This window comes from Colias croceus, chromosome 16, assembly GCF_905220415.1.
Source record: "Colias croceus chromosome 16, ilColCroc2.1".
Classification (NCBI taxonomy): Eukaryota; Metazoa; Arthropoda; class Insecta; order Lepidoptera; family Pieridae; genus Colias; species Colias croceus.
This window is the reverse complement of record NC_059552.1, coordinates 1,429,066-1,453,923: the sequence shown is the minus strand read 5'-3', so window position 1 is coordinate 1,453,923 and position 24,858 is coordinate 1,429,066. Positions and strand designations below refer to the sequence as shown.

The 24,858-nt window shown below is 32.6% G+C and overlaps 1 protein-coding gene across 1 annotated transcript; it reads right to left on the bottom strand.

Moving 5' to 3' along the window:
- Positions 1-469: 469 nt before the first annotated feature.
- LOC123698679 (neuroendocrine convertase 1-like) lies at positions 470-24,612 on the bottom strand. Its single transcript, XM_045645424.1, has 16 exons — positions 24,594-24,612; positions 24,216-24,397; positions 12,214-12,309; positions 11,149-11,340; positions 10,623-10,769; positions 6,163-6,264; positions 5,953-6,070; positions 4,926-5,044; positions 4,533-4,612; positions 3,966-4,098; positions 3,392-3,492; positions 3,217-3,309; positions 3,008-3,127; positions 2,477-2,628; positions 1,379-1,512; positions 470-1,040 (listed from the first exon to the last, which is right to left on the bottom strand). Exons 1-16 carry the CDS (start codon positions 24,610-24,612, stop codon positions 726-728), a joined length of 2,103 nt encoding a protein of 700 aa, XP_045501380.1. The 3' UTR covers positions 470-725.
- Positions 24,613-24,858: the final 246 nt, after the last annotated feature.

Sequence of the window (24,858 nt, the reverse complement as noted above, 5' to 3'; positions counted from 1 at the left end):
CGCAACCTCGTTCCGCACTGTGTTAGAATTTTTATTTGTTCAGTGCGGCACGAGGTCTAAGAAACCCGGTATTAAGGTCGGTATACCATTGAACTAGGAATCAATAGCACATCTCAGATATATAGATATCACTTTCCTACATTGAACCAGGTGGAAGTTATGCCTCCCGCACGACAGAGAAGTTTAAGTTTTTTCCTACCGCTATAATGACGAGACACGGACAGGGTGTTTCAAGCCCTGTTTCGCAGCTAACGTGTTAAAATACATACAAAAACATTTATTTGGTACTAGACCTTATATCTCAGGATTTTAGGTGATTTATTGTGGAACTGATTTTGCATTGTTTGGTGACTACATTTTGGTGACAGATCTACTATTTTGAGGACAAACCCTATTATTTAAGAAACACAAAACTAATTAAATTGGTGATAGCTTAAATGATACCCAATAATAAACACCATATTTTAAATACAGATTGGTTTAAGTTTAACAATGTTTAAAAATTATACGTGCCTAAACTTCAAAAACATAATTTATGTGCGTGTTTTGCAACAATGTTGTTTTCATTAAAAATATTTTAAAATTATATATGAAATCATAAATATTGATATGTCTAATTTGTTTAATAAATAATGACTAGATACAATCGACAATATGGTTTTTATATTAATTATAATATGATTTTTTAACGACATAAGCTTATTTACTGTGCCTAGACAATTCCTTTAAATATAACCTAGACCATCAAGTATATGGTTTTTGCTATGATGATTAATTCTGAAAAGCTCTTCATCTCCCTCGAAAGATGTTTCATAATCTACTGATTCCTGATTTCCTGGTATCGTGAAAATATTTTCACTGAAATCAAAGAAGTCGTTATTATCATTATTATGTAAGTACAAGTTATTATTTATTTCATTATCCAAGAAGTCATCATTTTTATAAATGCGAGGGCCGTTTTTCATATGGTTTGGAATTTTTTCTGTTCCATGTATAATCAGGGTCATTGGTTCCACGATACCATAGTTGGGCTCCCTGGTCTGAAAGAAATAAGTATAAAACGTATATATTGACAAACATAATATTAGATCGATACCTACAAAAGGTATCTAATTTTAAACAAAAAAAAGTAAAATACGTTTTTGAGGACAGACATTGGCAGTCAAAGTAAAAGTTGTAGCATTCCACGAAAAAAATAAACAGAACTATTCGCTCTTTCTCTAAATCAGACGCAGAAGGCTTGCTCGTCTGTATGAAACTTATGTGTAACAAAACTTTGTAGACATATTTAACTATTTTAATAATAGAAGTCACCAATAATTTATTGCTCAATTTATACTGAAAATAAATATTTTCGAGACTGGGTAGAAAAACTTACCAAATCTTGTACGATGACCTTCCAAATTCCATTAGGATTCTCTCCCCACGTCGCTACAGATGTTAAAGGCCACTTAAAGAAACCGGCTTCTGAAGAGTCCTTTGGCCGTGGACTAAGAACTTGGACTTTGGTACCTGATTAGAACAAACTTTCCTAGAGAAGAATTTATTAAGTAGATACTTAATGTATAAATGTTGGGATTAATCTTCTAAGGGCCGATTTTTCAATCCTTGGTTAAAATTTATCCGTCCAATAAAGTATTACACGAACATTTTAAAATGTCACCTGTAAACTGTCTTATACGGACAATTAGAATACATTTTTGAAATGGTAGTTTAATACGTTATTCGATGAATAAGTTTTAACCAAGAATTGAAAAATCAGTCCTAATTTGGTTTTATCAAAGGATAAAAATATATAAACTGGTAAGGGAAGTTCAATTGGTTGAAAATTAGAGATGACTGCATTCTTGAAATTTTTTTGTGTAGGTATTGTGTTTGTAAATGGGTGAAGATTACCTTTGAATTAAACACAATTTTTTGTATCATTAATCGTTGGTGAAATAGTAAATTACATTTAAGTATGTGAAAAGAGATGTAAGTTGCTATTCATTTCTATATGAAACTGGTATAGAATAACCGAGAATGAGTTTCAATAGACAATAACTGATTCCGGAGATTTTCAATAAAATTCGCACCGCAACCGTCCTTTTTATGCTTTGTGATTTATCCGTTTACGATTAATTCAAATTAAAATCACCTTAAATACATTCGTAGCAAAGCTTCTTGCACAAAGTTTACAATATCAGCAGGAGAAATAAATATATGTATTAGAACCGATTACAATGAAAAGCACACATATAGAGGGTAACTTGGATTAGGTAACACATAGGGTCATAGGATATGTTTCATCCTCCGGGATGAAATTTTTCTTTCAAAACTGTCTGTCTGTTACTTAATCACGCCTAAACTACTGAACCAATTTGCATGAAATTTGGTATGGACATGTTTTGATACCCGAGAAAGGACATAGGCTAACTTTTATTGCGAAATATGTACCGCGGACCACTAGTATAATAATACTTTAGATTACACAAACCTTGTGGGGAAACCAAGTAGATTTCAAGAGCGCCTCGCCTCGTATATTGTATGCTGATTATTAGTTCAACGTGCTCCAAATACTGTATTCCGCCGTTCACATAAATATCAACTTCCACGGGTCGTACTGGTCTGATGCTCAAGGAGATATTGCTGAAATTTTAAAGTGGCTACTATATGTATAATATTTACCCAATAAACATTATTTTAACTCAGCAGATTTGAAATGGACAATGGAAGAACTACCCACCTTGAGATCTCGTCAAAATTCTTCGACGAGATCTCAAGGTCATGGAAAAAAATTAGAATCAATAAAAAGGCGTGACAAAATAATATTTTTTTAATTTTATTTTCATACAGAAGGAGACCGTACTGCCATATTTATTTATTTAAAAAGACTCGAGGAACTCCAAACGCTTATAACGTTGCCGCATCGTCCGCGTCGTCGCTCTTATTTTTTTGTGACCGCGCGCAGCGCAATAGCGACAGTCTGACGTAACTAACGTCCAAAGTACTAGGAGAGCATACTCACGCAGATGTGTACGTAGATATTTGCTTTGGTGGGACTGTTATCCAGTTCAATGCTGCTGATACAAGGCGCGCGGCATTTAAAAGGCCAAATCCAAAACGCACGTCAAAACGTAAACCAGCCCTGTGAATTAAGTGTTAATTAAACTTATCAAATGAATGCTTCCATATTTGAATTAAAAAAAAATAAGTGTATGTTGTTAAAATGATTACCCATTGACTTGCCATCCTTTATTTTGAGACAAAGGTGCGTATTCAGATGTCCACACAATTAAATGTTGGACATCACGCCATGTAAGATTTGGGCTGCAATGAGATTTAAAGTATTATAATTAAAAATATTCATGATATATGACAACTTTTCTCATATTTATTTGATAATTCATACTTAGCATGCAGCGCTAAAGCTATAATTCCGACTGCCAGTGGAGCGGCAGCCGAAGTTCCAGTGTGACCAAGAGTGCAGGAATTATTCGTATCGGTTGTAGCCTGTGGATTATAGCATTATCTCATTTTACGGTAGTTCATCGCTGAAGTGCGAAAGAGATAGTTAGATTTTCATTATGTAAGCAAAATTGGATTTTATTTTTTAAGATATAAATTCAATTATTGAATGAACATAACAGTGACTAAAGATAGACTATGTGTACAGTATGACTATGTGTAAAGTAAAAAAGTGTGTAAACGTTTTTTAACTTCATTGACAAACGATAGGTCAATAACCGAATCATCAAAAAAAAAAATATTCTACAATACCACAGAATACTTAATAGGTAGTAGCTAAACAATACTTTACTTGTAACAAAAAATATCAAACAAATAAGAATTTTAAAATGTTACCTGTAAAATGTCAAATACGGACAATATTAGAATACTTACATTTTTGAAATGGTAGTTACGTTATTCGGTGAATAAGTTTTAACCAAGGATTTTTCAATCTGCCCTAAATAAAATTGCCTTACTATTTTCTGATCCTTATATGCACCAGAGGAGTACGCAGTGGCAAGAGTTGAAGAACAAATTTCGCCGTACCACGGGAACAGACCTTGCTGAGATGCGCTGCCAATCGATATTGTATAAATACTTGAGGAATATCTGAAATGAAATAAGTTTTGCTTTTTATAGGAAATTATTTAACACTGGCGTTAGTACTACCATGGACCCAATATACTCAAGGTACTACTAACTAAAATATTGTGTGATAAACGAACTTCTAAAATGGGTAAACAATAGTCATATTATTATGTCACAGGAATTAATAAAATGAAATAATAAGTAAGTACCTAGGTATAAAAAAGGAACTACAATAATTCACTTATTTATATATTTTTATAGACCATAAAAATATGAAATGATGAAGTAGTTAGTAGTTAGTACCTATGTTTATCATGTTTCGCTGTTACGGTGGCTGTTCTAAATAAGAAGTTTGCAAAGAGCTTCTATAGCATTCGAATAGATGGCGTTATCCGACTATCAACATATTTTATTTATTTATCAATACTTATTTTTCTTAAAATAAAGTAACTTACCCATCGCAGTTACAATTATCACCGTGACCTCCTCCATTACCATTTGCCCAAACAAAAATATTGCCCTTGCCGCCTCGACCCTTCGAACAAAACAGAATTAGTATAAAAATAATGTCCACATCCCTACAACTTTACAAGACACACGAGATTTCTCTTTTTGAAATTAAAACTTTTTAGTATTGTAAGTAGTTAAGTAATTACATAGATTTATTTTTAAGATAGAAAATTCAAAATATCCTTCTTACGTTCGTGGTAGATTTTACATTCGTCTCATTCATTATCTTACAAGAAACATTTTTAAAGATTTTACAGTTCACTTCACTTCACAATATTTTAACAAAAATACTTTTTTTTTATTTATAGAAAATAAACTAGTATCCATATTGTAGGTACCTGTTCGATTCCACGTTTGAATGCCTCGATTGCGAGCCTTCCAGGACCCTCAACAGTTTTGCCGTCATCATTAGGACCCCATGACGCACTATATATGTCAACCTTATCCCACGCATATCCTATAACATGTTAAAAGTATTTTACTATCAAAACTAAATTAAAGAAAACACAATATTATAAATAATTGCATGAATGGATTGTTGGGACAAACAGAACCTCTTCATAACTCATATATTCCTATTAAAAGGTGACGTAACTAGAGTCACTAAAGTTGACTTTTACCCTATTCACAGTCCACACCAAAAGATATACCAAGTAAAATCGCACACAGCTGCTGCAAATATTGTTTCGGTTGGGACGACCAAAGTAGAAAAAATATTCAACTTTACATCTTCTAAGCTCATGGTCTCCTAGTAGCCGTGGTCACCACGACCGTATTGTGGCTGCCTTTGATCCAAGAGGCAAACCGCAAAGCAGTTGATTCGTCAACCAACCGTCACAAAAGCGGCTATTGCGATAATGTTTATATGACCGCGTCGGTCGTTGCTTTACCCACAAGCAAGCAAGCATTTAGAATCACTTTTTTGTTGAGGAACTCCGATTTTGGTGGATTTCGGTTATAACTTCTAGACTATCTATGTGCGTTCAGAATTTTTTTATAATTTTTCCTGAAATTATTTGTAATACTTTCGTAAATTGTAACATTTTCCCGTGATTTTGAAAAATTACCTAGGCCTAGGGTATTCTATCATCTCGTTTTCTTTGATCCATAATTAGATCCATAGGACATATTCAATTATAATACATAATAATTAATTAATTAACAACAACATTTCAAACCAAAATTTCTTACTAAAGACGAAGTTTTGTTATTGACACAAACAATCAAAGAATGTTTGTTATCCAAAGAATGTAAAAAAAATCGCTTTCAGTATCCACGTATTTCGGGCTCAACTTGGCAATCGCTGATACTAGGAGAGCATAAAGCTCTAGGTATATTGGAATTTGTATTGTTGTTTCGCTTAACCTATTGCTTCTCCTTCAACACGATCAGTGATTCGTCCATCAAGCATCCGCACACCGCCCACCTTCGCTCGCCAAGCCACTCCTACTCCACACTTTCCGTTGTTTGCAACCATCGCTATCTAGAACCGAAAAAACATTTTTTTCATATACAATTTATTTCTAAACGCATAGGTATAAACGATATTGTCTATTGATACAAAATTGTACATACTTCTCCTGCACATCTCGTACCATGTGAATTTCTGTTTTGTTCATCATATCTTGGAAATGGATCCGAATCACGATCATTGCAATCCCAACTTATTTCCTTGTCCTATAATTGAAATATTGGAGATTGAGTTTGAGAAAATAATAATACCTAAAGATAAACATTTAAAATCTGTAAAGTAAGTAGGTAGGCATGCTGTAGGCAAATATTGTAATTAAGTACAAAAGTCAATAAAAAAGAGCGTGTATGCTGAGCACTCGTGTCAGAAGTGAAACTTCTTTGGCAAAATCATTGACTTAATACTTTATATTATGTAGTACATATATTAACTCAATGGGCAAAATTCAAAGATATAAAATACCAATACGTGCCTTACTCCACGACGTGACGGTATTGCCATCACTACCTCTCAACGTGCCTAAAGAAGTTTTACTAAATCAAAAATTCTTATTAAAATTAATATACTTAAATAACACAACTCACAAGTCGTTTAAATTATTAAAAAACCAAACAAAGTTTTCGAACAACATCGATTTCAATCACAGTTTGTGACTTCATCATGCCTAACCTAACCACATCCTTCAAATATCAAGCGACATTTGGTGCGTCACGAACGACGCATCGGCCGCGAAGTTACTAGGGAAAGAGGAGTTAAACGGAGACCGTATTGTTTATTTTATTTCGATGACAGGCGCGCGGTCTGCTCCCGCTGCGCCCATTGTACCAGACATGCGTCAGGTACGTGTAATTTTTTAAAAACTTCATTAAAAAAAAATATAAAGGATATTAATATTAAAGTTAAATGATTAAAAAAGATAATGGGTATCAAACCGTTAAAATTACTAAAGCAAATTAATACATAAGTAAGCGAGTAAGCGAGCGAGCGAGCGAGCGTTAGTAAGCGATAGAAGGTTTAAATGAATTATTTCACGATAAAATACATAAAAGAAAATTAGACGAGCGTGCCGAATGAACTACCTACCAGATATTATATTATAGCACTATATTTTGGAACGTCATTCACCGTAGCTTTAAAAATAGACTACCCTAGTACAAAAACCCAAGTGTAACTAACACTCGATCACTCGATCATTTCATTCAACATGTCGGCGTTGCGCCTAGGCCTGTGGCATTATAATGCTCTCTTCAGTTCAGGCGGTCATGGAGTAAGGTGACGATTTTTTTATCAGTCTGTGGGCAAAATGCTTGCCATCTACTTTTTAAAGGTAATTTATAGCCACAATTATAGCGATTAAACTAGACATTCAAAAGAATAAAATTGGTGAATTTTTAACGTTAATTAAAAATAATAATACATCAGTTTCCCATTATTCCGGTAATAGGAAAAAAAATTATTTTCATTATTTTCACCTAGCTCCATGTTAATTGATTAATTCCATTGAGAATTTTCTTTATTCAAAGCTTTTTGGTCTAGGACCAACTTGCAGCGTACGAAAAGGATAGCTGTAGTGTTTTTAACCGACTTCGAAAAAAAGGAGGAGGTTATCAATTCGGCCGGTATAATTTTTTTTTTTTTTTTTTATGAATTTGAACTTTAATCAAATGACGACCTCTATATTATAATAATATATTATATATATTATATCTACGGTTCTAGGAGGAGATTTTAGCCAGTTAAAGCAGGCAGATAGATAGATCTATCTATCTGCTTGCTTACCACAATGAATTTCGTTTTGTGTCAGTATTGTCGAAAAACTCCGCTTAAAGTAACAGGCGAGCATAAACTTCTGAAGATCAGAAAAGTATAGGTAGGTTAGTTTTGGTTGCCAGTAATTGGCGTGTCCACGAATCGAGAAAGATTGCAGTTACGCCAGTATTGTCGACAAACTTTACTAAATATACTAGGGTAGCATGATACTAGAGTAGATAGATCCATTAGAATCATTGGGACATGGATCCGCTAATTTGGCAATGGGATAGGCTGTGCCAGTTGCCCAGTTGCCACTGTTTCCATACCATAGCATAGGTTTTATTTTTTCACAAAATTTTGATTAATAGTAATCGTTCTTGATTTAATCAAACATCTTTTTTTTTTATTTTTGGAAGAAAAAGTTGTTGAAAAATTATTCAAGAAACAACAAAATATCATCAGATAATATAATATTTTGTAAAACATCTAAAAGTTAATTATTTTTTTTGTTAGTGATTTTTATTTTTCAATCTTTTTGGTATTGATTTTTTCATCTTTTATTCTTGAATTGCACTTAGTGCCGGAAATGATTTTTTTTTATTATTTTATAGTTATGACAAAATCACCTCGAACTTTACTATTATTACCAGGGAAACATAACATATTTGAAGATTTCTTAAAATTGCAATACCGCGAGTCGCGACCATCGATCGTGAACTAAACACCATGAGCTTCAAAAAAAAGTAAAAAGTAGATAGGTAGTAATTTTATTTTGTTACCTAGTTTCTCTCAAGTAAATCGCCATTCGCCGACACGCATTTGAAACCCACTTAAAATCACCAAAATGCACAAAAACAAAACCGAATTATAATACCAAAGATCATTTAAATATGAGATGATAGTAGGTAATAATTAGGATATACGGTAGGTATACCTAGTTGTCGACGAAAGTCAAACGAAATTGAATATCTGATGACGTCATAATATTGCTAGCCTGAATTAACAGGACAACAGAAATAGAAAGGCAGAAAAGAATGTAGCAAGTACTGAAACTCACCCACGGGTAGAGATGGGGTGGTGCTATTCTAGGCCGGCACCACACGGCAAATTATTAAGTAATAATCACATCAAATCTCATTCACTCTTAAGAAAGTACAGTACTCCAAAAGTAATAAGTAATGCGCATAGAAATCTTCGTCACTGTCCGGCAACTGTCATATTCTCGGAGCGTCCGAAGATGATATCTGTATAGAGCGGTTAAATGCATTTTCTTCATGCATAATTTAGTCAAATTATTGTTTTGTGCTAAAAGAGATTAGTATGTATTTGTAGGTAAGTAACGATTTTGTTTCGATAATTCCTTGTAAGGAAATAGCGAGTTACCCCACGATTGCGAATATATTATCTTGTAAGGAAATAGCGAGTTACCCCACGATTGCGAATATATTATCTTTGTTGGATTGATTTACTTGGAAAATTTTATAGTAGGTACTTTTAAAGTGTCTTACTGAAGCTGGTGTAATGATGGAAGAAAAGAAGGTTAAAATAACACAAAATTTATATTGTATAAAGTATGGTTTTCAAACACAGGTTTATATTTAAACCATATATGTAAATCTTATCATTAAAATCTCAGTTCAAAAGTATTTACAGTACTGATCATTCTTCAATATTATGACAATTACAAAAAAAAAAAAAAAACAATCAAAATCAGGGATTATCTTTATTTCTGACATTTTAGATACATCGGAACTCTTCTTCATTTTCACTTTCCCTACTGCCATCACTTGTTTAAATCATTTCATCGATTAATTCAATTCACCTTTAAAAACAAAACCAAGAAAGGTACGTAATAGCAGCTCTATATAATTCCACACAGAGAGAACACGTGCAGTCACCACCATTATTTAAAGACAACTGACGGATTTTTGAGTTTTTTGACTGACAGGCTACCGTCACCTACCGCCCGATTTGTTTTTGATTGTGTATGGCCGTGAATTGACTTCTATTTCTTTTGAACAAGGTGGAAAATGCAAGTTCGTTGTTTAGGGCTCTTACGATTCAATGATTCGAGCGAGTGTCTTCGGAAATACGACAATTAGCGAAAATTTGCATGCGCATTATTAATTTTGGATTACTGTACTTTCGTATATATAGGTAAAGACTAAAAAGATTAAACAATATAAAGAAAACTTTGATACTATAGGAAAACTAAACAAGTGAAAATACCTGTATTACAGTGAAAACCCGTTGCTGGTCAAAACTACGTTTGAACTTTGAAGATGTTTTTGACGCCCTTAGTCAAAAATAAATTAGCAAAACACAATGTATAATATTATATTACCGATCTAATAACAATTAAGTAATTAACATTGATTGTAATTTTGTTCCAAAACCTAATTTTTCATAATTATTGTCTTTAGTAGGTAGTCAATGTTCTCTCACCTAAAACTTTTCCAATAGGTATGATACAAATATAAATATTAAATAAACGAACCTTTTATATTCAAGACAACTCCTAGCCACGCCACGGTCCTAGCTCCTATATTCTAAACCACTAAACTATCGCCATGAAACAAAGTCTTTTTCTAAAAAGTAAGTATTTACCTCAGAATACAGAAGTATTTACCTACTTTTTGTAACTCAATTCAGACATTGTGTATTCATTGAACATTTTTAAACCAAATTTGAAATATGTAAAGAAGCAAGAAACGAACCCGCCAAGCAAATCAAACAAATCTCACAGAGAAAGAAAAGAGCGTCAAAATCGCCTCAAACTTTGCCCAAAGTACCAGGCGAGCATAGCACTCACGTAGTTGTCTCGCAGGTCGGTGTGGTTGTGTTCGATGCCGTCATCCAGTATCGATATTCGCACACCCAAGCCGTTAAACCCCATGTCGTAAACTGGTAGCACGTTGAGGTCGAGACGCGGGAGATCCGTGAATGTTCGGGTGTCTTGCTGGAAGTAACATTTGTAAGTAAATATAATATAATAACGGAACAAATGAAAGTAAAGCCAGAATACTTAACTTAATAGGTAGCTAACGCAAAAGCTCCCACCCAGTATTTCCAGAATTGGCATGGTTTAGGTTAGGGGTTATATTGAAAAAATTAATCCATGCCATGCCTGTATTAAGAAATACCTAATAAAAAGATTATTGGCCTCAGGGATATATCCCTGTAATAATTCGGTATTCTTATAAGAATACCGAATTATTGACCTCTTGTTTTGTACTTTTATTACTCCAATTTTAATTTTAATTTATTTCCAAAACTAATTCAATTTAGCATCTATAATTATAATTATTATATCATCATTGATAAAAACATGGTCTTACCAAATACCATTCATAGCCCCAAAGTTCGTCGTTGAACATTTTACTGGGAACATTTCTTTTGTTTCTATCCTCGTCACTCGCATTAGTTATGGTATTTTTTTTCCTCTTTACTCTCAAAAGTTCTTTATTCAAATCCTCCAATGGATATCGTTTGGCGCGTTTTTTGGTGAATAATTGCTCCGACCAACGTATCTAGGGAAAATTATGTAGGTAATTAATTGTATTGTTAATTTTGTAAAACTGTGAAAATCACAATGGAAAATCATTGATTTATTGGAGGCTCTAAGACACACGATTTCTTTTTGCCAGTCAAGTTATTTAAATATAAAGTGAGTATTCTAAAAATATATACTGCAGGTAAGGAATAACAATAAACAAATATGTACAATAAAAAATATAAAAAATATTGTTTTGCATTTCGGTCGCTCCCTCTGAATTTTGTATCTTGTAAGTCTTCAAAATAATTATATTTCAATTGCATATTTTTGTTCGAATAGGAATTGAGACAAACAAATATAATATCGGGAACAGTTTCACTAAAGCACACCCCGGACACTCCATATAAAATTATCGTTTTGACAGTCACACTGCAACTGTAGAGACTGCAAATGGGTGTGTGCTGACGCTAGTCACAAATGTGCCAACCTTATGGTTAAAACCTTATGGTAAAAAAAATTCGCGATTTTCTGATGAAATACATCCGATATCTAACCATTTTCTACGAAAAACGATAATCACAAATCCAAAATAATAAAATTACTTTAAGTCAATTTGATTAATGTTGTCGTCAATCTTCGTTGCGTATCGTCCTTGCAGAAAAATGCGGACCATTTTTAGGCTTATCGTGCGGGGTGAGGTAAGTGTTTAAGTACTACTATTGTAAATTGTAATATGTATTCTAAATTCTGTGACTAAATTGACAACAAAAAAGCTCCTAAGTGCGCCTGTATGTACGTTTCATTTCAAGCTTCGGCCACTGACACCGTTTTGCCAAACGATCGAAAACAGCACGTGTAATGCAAGTCAGTTGTACCAGGAGCCCATAGAACAAAAGCAGTGACTCACCCTTCTATCGTTGGCAAGTATGGATGTGTGCTCGCTAGGGGTGCGACGGTTTTTGCTGTGGACTCGATAGGCATACACGTTCGGAAATCCTAATAACTGAAACAAACAATAAAATGTACAATAAAGTATGAGTGTTGATTATGAATATTTACAAAAACACAAAAAACAAAACAAGTAACAATAATCAGTAAGTTAAATTTATATTCGATTATTGCAATTTTAGCTAAGGGGTAAAAAAGTGAATAGGTTCCTAGTTCCTACAAGAAAAATAACCCGAGCTTTAAATAATTATTTGTAAATAATAATTTAAAGGAAATTTAATAAATAGTAATTAAAGTAGAAGCGTGGAGCTGCGAATACTATTAACAAAAAAATCTAGCATGACACAGAAAGCTGATCACCTACTTGTCAGTAAAGAAGATTGATCAATGAAACAGTACAACAGACTGATCCAGTTATTAGGTAAGAATCTCGGAATTCGAGATATCCACTATCCAGCTGTAAGCTGTAAATACTTGTATATGGTAGGGCGAACGCAACTATTAAGTTTCAAGGTCAATGGTCAAAAATGCGGTGGTATTTCCTATGGGTTTTTTGCTATTTGTACTTATTATCAATATTGTAGAATACAAAATTCTCTACAAATTTAACACAATTTTTTTATCGTTTGGTAAATCGTTTTCCAGATAAAGGCCGAGGAGCGCGTAGTCACAGGTCTTCAGGTCAAATTCTCCGGTCGAAAACGAGCCATATATGTATTACATTACAGTTGATGAACTATCGATAAATCAATATAAAAGATCCTAAAAGATATAGGCATATGTAGGTTTTGAGACAACTTTTAAGGGTATATTTAATTAATACAAAATTACAAATATTTTCAGACTTACAGCTGGTTATCTCGAATTCTGAGATGAATTTACTATAATGACTAGACCAAATGCATATTGCACGTATCTATTCCCATACCCATACAGTGCGACCCGGGAGTTCACTTTTTAATTGTAAAATCAAAAGGACCAAACCTTCCATTCTTTCTTTATTATTTGCCATCAAACGCAGTTCCCCTGCGCATTATAAACCTTTGTAATATGTACCCTAGTTATCCAATAAAATTGGATAAGAAAATAATAGGTCACCGAAACATTGTAAAAACTTGAACTTGATTGAAATCCGTTGAAAAAGTCCGTCGATCCGTAACATACTTGCAATTTAACGGATTAGCTTTCGTTTGATCAGGTTTAATTATTATTTATAATTATTAATCTATGGAAGTGATATCGTTGTTTTCAATATTACGGTGACATATTCTATCTAACACAAAAACCATTTATTGGTTTTTAGAAGACATTTTATCATGAGTCATGTGCTGAATTATACGAACGATCATTTTTATCAGCACATCCCTATTGTCATTTCCCCCCGCCAAGGGTGCCCTAATAACTTTAGTCCTATTTCGGTGCCTCGGTCTTGCTTTCGCACCCCTTACAATCGCTACCAGCTAGGTACCTCCTACACATTCCTTTATTCCTGATATTTGACGTGTAAAACAATGGGATGTAGGCGGCGCCCTAGACAAAGTAAATGACAGCTTGGGCAGCCTTGGGCGGATTTACACCCCTTCAACGCGTTGCGAGTTGCGACTAGTCGAATGAGTTTGGTTTTAATTTATTAAGTGCGTCACTTCTTCTGATAAACAATAAATAATCGGTTTAAAAATAAGATTTGTCTTCTTTTATTATCGACTTTAATCGTTTTGATAATAAGATCCATTGTTCTACAGACTATGTATGCTACCCGACCATGCTAAAAACCTTTATATTATTACTAGCGGTCCGCCCCGGCTTCGCCCGTCGTACATATTTCGCAATAAAAGGTAGCCTATGTTCTTTCTCAGGGTCTAAAGATTGTCTGTGCCAAATTTCTTAAAATCGGTCCAGTAGTTTATGAGCCTATTCATTACAATCAAACAAACAAAGTTTTCCTCTTTATAATATTAGTGTAGATTTATGTTTGTTTTTACGAATAAAGTCCAGAATTACGAGAGCATTTTTAAATCGATCATGTATAAGTAGGTATATTACCACAGACATATTTGCGATACCTTACAAAGTTACAAGCCAAATGATCGCGCACCTCCTAGATAATATCTATAAAACAGTATATTTAAGGTCGCTTGAAAACATACGTCTTACAAAAATATTAAATACTAGCTTCCAACCGCGACTCCGTCCGCGCGGAAAAATTAAGAAAAATTAAGATTTTTTTTTCTACGTATTTTTTCGGGATAAAAAGTATCCAATTTATGCCCAGGATAATAAGGTATAATTATACCAAGTTTCATCGAAATCGAACCGTTAGTTTTCACGTGATGCCTGAACATACAGACAGACAGACAGACAGACAGACAGACAAAAATTTTTTTAATCAGATATTTGTGTTTGGTATCGATCCAGTAACACCCCCTGCTATTTATTTTTTCAATATTTTCAATGTACAGAATTGACCCTTCTACAGATTTATTATATGTATAGATAAGATAGATTCCAACAGCAATTTAGTACAAAGGGTGTAATAAAAATCAGAGTAGGTTTATATAGTGCATTGGGGGAATTTCGGATGAGGGGTAATTTCAGAAATTGAATACCACTACTAAGAGCATCGCTTTATCGTATCGCGAAGGAAGGGCATGAAGATATATATAGGTTTGATATTATTAGCATACATAATACATATTTATTACTTGCTTAATCTATCGATAGTTACGTATTAATTTAACATTTACGTATTTACCCCGTGGCCGGAATTACCCCAAAGGACCTTACCTAAATTTTTTGTGTCACGTTTATACGTGAAACTGTAGTTTTTGTAATTTACATATTACATAATATATACATGTATTAATTTTGAGGATAACAGGATAATAAAACCGAGATGCTTTCTCCACAAATTCCTTTTATTTTCCCGCCCAAAGAAGATGTCATTCGCAACAAATTCAATAACGTTCTTACTTGAATAATTGAATCAATTTATGTCAATTTTCACGTTGTTTACGTGCATTTTTTTATTTTTACATCATGTTTCATCCCCTCCTTCGAAAAATGTCAAAGGTTAATAATTTTATTTATTTGTTAACAGGGTAAAGAAAGATATGGACCATATGGACTTCCGTATCTGTATATCTGACCAATTGATATGTGTTTATTAGAAACTAGCGGTCCGCCCCGGCTTCGCCCGTGGTACATATTTCGCAATAAAAGGTAGCCTATGTTCTTTCTCAGGGTCTAAAGATTGTATGTGCCGAATTTCATCAAAATCGGTTGAGAGGTTTAAGTGGGAAAGCGTAACATACATACATAATTACAAACCTTTCCTCTTTATAATATTAGAATAGATAAATATTATTTTCACTTATCTTTAATCTAAAGACACGGACGAACGAAAGTAACATAATATAAAGTATTTTTTTTATCAAACACATGGTTTAATTTCTGGGTTATCAATGTTTTGTAAAGCTTTTCATAGGATCATAAAATATAAACAGACAAATTACTCAAGAAATCATTTAAAAATATATCGAAGCCTTAGATTACAAAATAAAAGACAGATGGAGCGTTGCCGAACTAAACCGAATAATTTATCGTCATTTTCAATAAAGCTATGTGTGCTGTCATTTCGCCGCTGCACTGTCAGTACGTACACGGTGCTTCTGTGTGCGTGTAATGTTGCCAGATATTGAAAAATTTCCCAAATTTTTCCCCGACTACGGAAAAAAGAGGGTTATGTTTTTCGAGTTTATGGATGTATGTATAATTTTTCTTTGACACGCCCTGCAGTATAAACCGTTGGACCGATTTTGAGTTGTGAGGTTTCATTGCAATGATCTGAATTATTATGTTAGTGGCGGTAGTGACGTAGGCTATATACATAAATGAGAAGTCAAGTTTTAATTTTTATTTAAATTCTTTTAATACATAAAGTACCTGCCTACTAAAGTTATATGTATATGGACAAAATAATTGTATTCAATTTTTTATTAAATAAATTACATAAAAAAAGTTTCAATACTAACTATAATAATTATATTATTTTTTATTTTTCATAATATATGAATACGAATAGCGGTAGTTTTTAGTCGAGAATACGGGACATTTTATTTTCATCATATCCATCATGGAGTTCACATAAATTAAATCGCTAGCGAAAACGACTATGACGTTTTTAAGCTTTATAAAAGTAACAAAATAAATTATTATGCTTATTAAAATAATCTAATAATTATCATGAACCTTTAGTGCACTATACAAATAATCACATTCACGATCGAAAAATCCAACAGCATTTCCCTGAAGATCTTTTAACCATTTTACCGTTTTACCAATAAAAATGGCAAATTCATTTTCAAAATACTGGCAACATACGTTGAAGTTTTGTATTCCTTCATATCTGTAAAATTATTATTCGTATTAAAGAAATAAATCAGCCAAATAATCTACAGAAAACCTGTGAAACGATGTTGTATCTTTTTTTTTTGTTTTCGGGAACAAATTTTACAGCGTTTTATTATCACAAGACGGCATTTTACTAAAATTGCAAACCCTTTTTGACGTATTGCATGACACTTTATGCGCTATAGCACTGGTGCAGCGACGTATTTGTTTTTGATTTCGTATTTTCTTTGACAAGGGCGACGGGCGGTTGTCATGCTCCATCTGTACTTTATTTTGTACCTAATCTAAGATCGAAGCTGTGTGATCGAAAAAACTTAAAAGCTAGCGTTTGTCACTTATCTGTCATTTGTCATGTTTGTCACATGACACATCAAATACATGTCGTCATATGATGTTTTTGCCACACGTTAGTACCAGGGCAATATGAACGATATAGATACTAGCGATGCTATCATGTATGTGACGCACGCCACATGTGTTCGTATCGTTATCGCGTATACATGCGTATACGATATGTATACACACGCCATACCTACAACCATATAATATTTTATTTTTGTCAAATAAGTTATTTGAAAGAATTTATAATCAATTACAAAAATGATTGAAAGTACAAACAGAATTCTTTTAAAATTTCCTGAATTTCATACTAATGTTGAAATTGGCCTGTTTGTTTTTGACAAGAGCAGAGAAGCTTGTGTGTTGAAAGTAGCAACCATGTGTGTAGAACAAACACGTCAATATTTTGGTGTCATGTGAGTTTCCCGAGACACGTATGTACCAGGAAAGCAGAATTTCATAGGAGCAAATTCACACATGTGCGTTACGAGGGGAAGGGTTGAAGTTTGCGATGTACGAGGGTTGATCGTGTATGTGTGCGACGCGTCGTGCGTCCGTGTTTACATAGAATATACGTTAAAATATTTTGTAAACACGTTCCACGTGTAAAAACAATGTAAAGTAATTGTTAGGTGTTGAATTATTTTTTTAAATAAATATTGTTTATATAAATACTGAAAGATTCATATAATTTGGTTACTTTTATTTTCCTTTTGATAGAATACTTATACGAATACTAACTATTATAGCCAAAGTTTTAATTTTCTATAATCGTTTTGGTGGCCCATCCTGAATCCTGATGGCTTTGATAAAATGTTATAATAAGATACTCAATATGTTCCAAATCTCTCTTTAGAAATATTTATTTTCTAATATATGTATAATAAGTAGTGCCCTGCTTACTTTACTATAATATGTCAGGCTTTAAATTTTTTGTAGTCTTGTTTTTGATATTGATACTTTTTTCAAGTCAATTTCGTAGCAACTAAGTAATTGAAACCCGTATTCATAAGGGTTTTCTTAAAATTTTATATTTATAATTAGATCTTTTTTTCTCATGAATAAATCCATTTTTGGTCAAAAGAGGCCACTTAAAATAGTCGTTTTCAGTTTACACATAGTTTTAACATTATACCAATGAATACCTAGATCTCCTGAAATGTAAGAGCGAGGGTGCATATATTCCGTGTGTGTTCTTTTCGCATTCCTCATTTTTAGGAGTTTACTGAAATATACTTCTAAAAGCTTCTAAACGCCTAGTTATCTTGACGGTTAAACATTTTGCATCGCCTGAAAAATTTTAGGCGAGGGACGTACATTTACGTCACGCGCATGTCTATTTTTGTTATGCTACGTTCTCCCTCGTTTCGAAACAGATGTCGTGATTGATCGTGATTTACAAAGCTGAAACTGATCTCTTAACCACTCTACATTCCTGGTAAAATTTACGCCGTTTCAGCCGTCAGTGTCGCCTGAAATCTTTCAGGTGGAGTTAAGTAAATTTATTGTACTGCCATCTACCGACGTATTAGAAAAGTGCTGTGTCGTTTCACTGAAACGTAGCTCTATAGGGACATAGTAGGAACGTAACGTTTATAATTGTATTCAGGACTACAAATGTTACCACCAATAATTTGTAAATAATAACTAAAATACTAATGCAATACATAGGTGAGAATAATCTATGTGTTTTTTGCTAAATTATTTTTTATCCTTTTCATCAACAAAATGACAGTATGTTTTATATATTTAATATGTTCAATATGCATACAGAATATATCTCGAATTAATTTATATTTTATAACTATCTACAACCTATTACAAAATTTAGTTTATCCTATTAATATTATAAATGCGAAAGTTTGTGAGGATCGGATGCGTGTGTGTGTGTGTGTGTTTATTACTTTTTCACGCAAATACTACTGAACCGATTACAATGAAATTTAGCACACATATAGAGGGTAACTTGGATTAACACATAGAATAGGTTTTATCCCGGAAATCCCACGAAAACGGGAACTATGTGGCTTTTCTTTGAAAACGCGGGCGGAGAGTTAGTCTTAAAATAAGTATTCCTTACAGAAAATATTTCTTACAAATTTGAAGTTAAATACAGCATGTAAAGATATGTATTTGTAAACTCTTGTCAAAACGTATTAACCTTTCCCTAGAACAGAAGTTAAAATAAAATTAAAGTTATTTTCTTACTTTCTAGGTCACTCCAGAACGGTTAACGTTTGTTGAACTTGACGTAAACCTTGTTAGCTTGTCTTTTTTATTTTATTTTGTACAGCGTGGGAGCCGTGGATAATTTGCGATTAAAATAAATATTCAAGTTGCTATGCTGATTACTAAGGCTGATTACGACTCCAATGAAGCGTAGGCTTAGAACAAAATACCTGATAAAATAAATCATATCATTGTGACTTCGAAAATATAAAAATTCGTTATCTCTCACATCGTTATGTGATCCTGGTAAGCAGATGTTCATGAAAAAAATTTGCGGCCATGGTTTGCGGTTTAGCCCTCCACCGCACCTCACCCTCCTCAATTACCTACATGATGAACCAAACCAATAATTGTGTCAAAATCAGGTCAAAATATAAATTACTAAGATTAAATTATAATCTCATATTTATAAAAATAATTTTCGTCTAATCGAAATTGTATTTCAATAGGTTTCGTTTTACTTATTGTACTGTAACGGATTCATTACAAAATTTATACGTACGTATTTCGTACACGAGTATTCAGAATTCAGATAATGCAGGTCTCATATTTTATAGCAAAAACAAACATAAAATATGAAAGTACACATAATACTACTTATATTTTCGGCGTTTTAAATCATATAAAATAATAAATCTGACACGGCATACCTATATAATATATAGTAACTAAATTTTTGTACCTCACAATTATTACAATAATTACAATTTAATTTCATAATTATGAAATTGTAAAGTCAAGTATACAAGTATATCTTACTAACGCCATCTGTTGAAAATTAAAAAGTAACTGTCTTACCCTAAAAAACTTTAGACAGGGCGGGTTATTTTTTGTCGTAAAAGACAACAACTATTAAAGTGACAGATCCCTGGTTTAAAGTTAGACTGTGTTTAAATTCTTTTGCCAAAAATGTTTAAAATATCTCTTGTTAAGTACACTAACAAAACTTTAGCTCAAAAATTTAGCTCCCAATAAAGAAAGAATAGATACGGGAGCTTATAGTCATAATTGGTACATTTTGCGTCGATTGAGACAAATAGTCCAACTAATTCCCAACATTAGTCACCATTACTGTCGTGTCTGTCAACGCATATATTTTTAGCAAACGATTGCTTTCGCTTATTTATTCAGCAATAAAAGTTTGTTTTCGAATAAAACCAAATCATCAAAACGTACCTACATATTACATTACTATGACTTTTTTGGTGTAGGTTAATTTAAATGTAACCATTATATATATATTCTATAAAATAATAATGCCACTGGATAAACATCTAGGTACTGCATATTCGCTTTGTATGCGACATTACATTACATTTGTAAAAGTACGTTTTTAAATACGACAAACGCGTAATAAAATAATTATATTTATGGTATTTACAAAGTTAAAACGTAGGTTGATTTGTTTATATTTAGTTTTCTGACCATAACCAAGAAGATTGAAAATTTCATGTTACAGACATTAGCCACACTCCTATTGGTGGAAGAAAACAGCTGCAGCGTAAAAAAACCCGCATGTCTAAACGTAAAGAAACTGCTTGTTTTTGCTAATCCTGCACTTGCGGGGATCTTGAGTGTCACCTAAACTCGAGGTAATTGTAAAAATGGACTGAAAAGTAAAGGACTAATAAAATAAAGGATTCAGGTTGTGACTATTATTTGTCTATGTATACTTCTACTATACTAATATTATAAAGCTTAAGAGTTTGTTTGTTTGCTTGAACGCGCTATCCTCTGGAATTACGGGGCCGATTTGAAAAATTGTTTCTGTGTTAGATAGCCCATTTATCGAGGAAGCTACGCCTAGACCAATAGGAACAATACAGTTAAAAGCGCGGGGCACAACTAGTCGGATGATGATGCACAGTTCAAATTACAATGGCAATATTTTCTACAAGCATAACATTAATGTTTTTCCTTTAACATGAACTTAGATTTTACTGTTAAAAGTATTGATGCGAAGCATCTGTTGCCATCATCTAGTAAAATAGCATGTAAGAGGAATGTAGAAAACATTTTTTTTTGTACTGCTATATTGAACGTTGTATATGTATAGTGTATCGGGAAGGCACAGGCTCCTGAAACACAGCGAAAGCTTTATTAGGAGTCTGGGGTCCTCTTTTTTGTGTATTAATGTATTTTGGTTCAATAAATGATTTTTATTTATTTTTTATTTTTTTTATGAGCAATATAACAAAGCAGATAGGTACGAAACCAATGATATTTATTACAATAGCTAAAACAGTATATGCCAATATTTTCAAGTGTTATTGCTGAAATCAAAGCCAATGCCGTCACGTTTCAAGTGCTGATAAACCAAAGCTTATCAGTATATTGTATTTATCAAAAAGCTCTATTGCGTCACAAACAGATAATTAATTGGAATGAATGAAAGCGCTATTGTACTCTAAAAAAGTGGATTTAATAAAAATGTTTATTCTATGAGGCTTAGTAAGATTTCTGTCAGGAAGAGATATAATTAACCCTTAGCAGGTATCGTGGGTCAAATTTGACCCAGAAGCGAACTTTTTCGGTTATAATTCTTTAAATATTTATGCAACGACTGTGCGCTTCTAAGTATTCTCAGTGCGTCGCTAGCTGCAGCGGTGGGTAGATGTGCAGAACTGTGACTATCTTAGGAGCGGAGGTAAGTAGCTTTCTGGGTCACGTTCGACCCACGACACCAAATAAGTAACTTTTTTCACTGAGTGTAATTACTTACTTTTTTGGTTTTATTGTTTATTTGTACTACATTGGAGGGCTTTTTGAACGACAGACAAATCGAGGAGTTGATGAACGACTTAAGTGATGATTTGGAATTAAAAAATTAAAGAATACCAAATGTAAACTAACTTTGTGACGACGAAATCATCAGCGATCGAGACAATCCCTAATCTGTTAGTTGCTTAGAAGACAGTGTATTTGGAGTAAGTTCTGACGACAGTGAAAACGAAGAGGAGATACGAGAATAATAGAAAATATACGAGGAACGAAAATACGAGAGATGAGAGTGAATAAGATGAGGATGATAGTTGATGGTAGAAGTCATTTTGGTTTTGGTTGTCATTTTTTTTATTTTATGCTGATTTCAGAAGCAATTTGTTTTTTTGTTATAATAAAGATATGAGAAGTGCCATAAATATATTTTAGTTAAAGTTTTTCTAACATTTTTATTTTTTTTGATGTTTTAAGTTCACATTAACCAAAAAGTGCCAAAAAATAAGGTTATTTACAAATGCGTGTAAAACATGATATTTTTTTATATTCTAAAATTAAATAAAGTTAATTTTGTAAAAAAAATATTTTTTATTTCTTATCTAACCATATTTTATAGAAATAATAAAAAATCTACGTTCTACAACAGATTGTTTGGTATGGGTAGAATTTGACCCACGATACCGGTATTGTTGCCAAAAAAGGCGATACCAGCTAAGGGTTAATAATAATAAGTATCTATTATTAAAATCGTCATCAACGTCAACTTTCTCTTCAACGTTTAGTCTAGTGATAAAAAGGAGACTAGTATAATATTTGCCCGTTTGCTGCCATCAATATAAAAAAAAATCAATCCAAAAATGCGAAGCGACTGAGGAGTGAAAACTCCGCATTAAAAATAGTACTTACAGGCTTGATACCATTTACGGCGATTTAATTCGTATTAATTACAAATTAGCGGTTGTCGATTAATCAACTTTAAAATTTAAGTTTAAGTTAAAAGTGGATTCTACAGGGTGTCCCACTGTTGGTCTACAGACTAAGCTCATAGGAGGTTATAGTTTTGCATACGCTGAGTACGTAAAAAAAACTTAAAAAATTCCAGACCCCTTTTTTTTCAAAAAGATGAATTCTTAAAGCTCTATGTGTAGTGTGTACATTCAAAATAAGCAACCCGCCCAACTTTACCACGAGCACGTGAGCGTTTAAGATTATGTTTTCATAGACAAAATGCTTTATATGCCGGCTGCGAGAAGCTAGAGAAGAAAACATGGATTTTCTGGAAAAATTTAGCAATAATTTTTTTACATAATTTTGTTGTTTAAGTATTTCTAATTAGTTACCTATAAGTGTTAAGTAGTAGTATGATCGTGATCAGTGTATGCCAATAGTGGGACACCCTGTATGCGTTCCTATTTGGTGAAGATTCAATGCTTTTTAATATACCTACGTAATATTTTTAGTTATCATTTGAAACGATATTTATGTCCACAGTAAACGATTACAGAAATTGATTTTTTTTTTTATATAAAAAAATGAATTTCATTATTTATTATATTACATTTAATGTAAGTCTGATAAGCAAATCTTATTGTATCGGAAATCTCGATTGCTAATGTCGTCACAAAAATGATTTTACGCAAAATACGCGCTATGGCTTTGAATTTATTCTTCGACCGTATCATTATAAGTAGGTACATGCTATGTTTTTCAGTTTTTGATATCAAATAAAAATTACAGTATTATTCTATTTTGTAATTTGCATAATAATAAGTCGACTTTTTTCATTTTTTATTGATCCGTATTTTAAACATCACGCACAAGTTGGTTAACAAAAAAATTCATAATCTAATGAAATACATCATGTACATAATATTATGAATTTTCTTAAAACAATAAATTTCAGCTTAAGAATTCTCCTGAATCCAATCCCTCGGAAGCTTTCAATTAAACTGGTAAACCTTTTGCAAATTAAAAGCTTTACCTTCTTTACCAAATCGAATACAGAATACTAATTATAATATTTTCTTTCTGGGGCTGAATATTGCAGTGGATTATTTAGAAAAACATACATAAGTATTATGCTAATTTTTGAAAGGGAAAAAACAATTAATAAACAAAATTCTCAATTAGACCTTGTATATTTTTTCTCTCTTCTATTTATTTGTTTTATTTAATTTATTATTTTTTATCTATAAAAAGTATTAGGAGATAATTAATTTTTCTATTAACACTTCACCAGGACATCATAAAATCAGAGAAGCTTACCGGCCCGTCGTATTCATATCCTAGCTCGAGGGCAACCAGCTGAGCAACTTCCTCACCAGCAGGCACTTCCACTGTCCATTCATCGATATAGTCCTTAGAACTCTCAAGTCCATTATGCACTTTATGATAATCATAATATCCTGGTATCCCATCATGACTTGCGGTAGTCGAGATTAATAAAACTTTAATTAAAATAATTGAAGTTATTACTATCATGATTTTTACTTCATTTAATTTATAAAAGGGAAAGTTTGTTCCAAAGAAAATTTGCAAGATAATCAATGGAGCCGGCGGACTCGATCAAGCGTTTTGTCTGAATGGCGTTTCAGTAATGTATATCTGCTGCGAAAGTTAAGTTCGGAGGGATCAAAAACTTACTTGTTACTTTTTGCGTCATTGAACTTATTTAGTTCTACATAATAATAGATATGTAAATAAAGTGAGATATTGTTGTACATGACAGTAAAATAAAAAAATGGGTTGTGTATTGGGTGTCTCTTAATACTTACATAAAAGTCCAATATAATTTTTCCAATCAATTAAACATCCAATAAAATATGTAGTTAATAGTTACCTATGATATGAAAATAAGTAATAATGTTACTGCAAAACGTATGCAAGACATTCTAAATTTGAAAAAGAC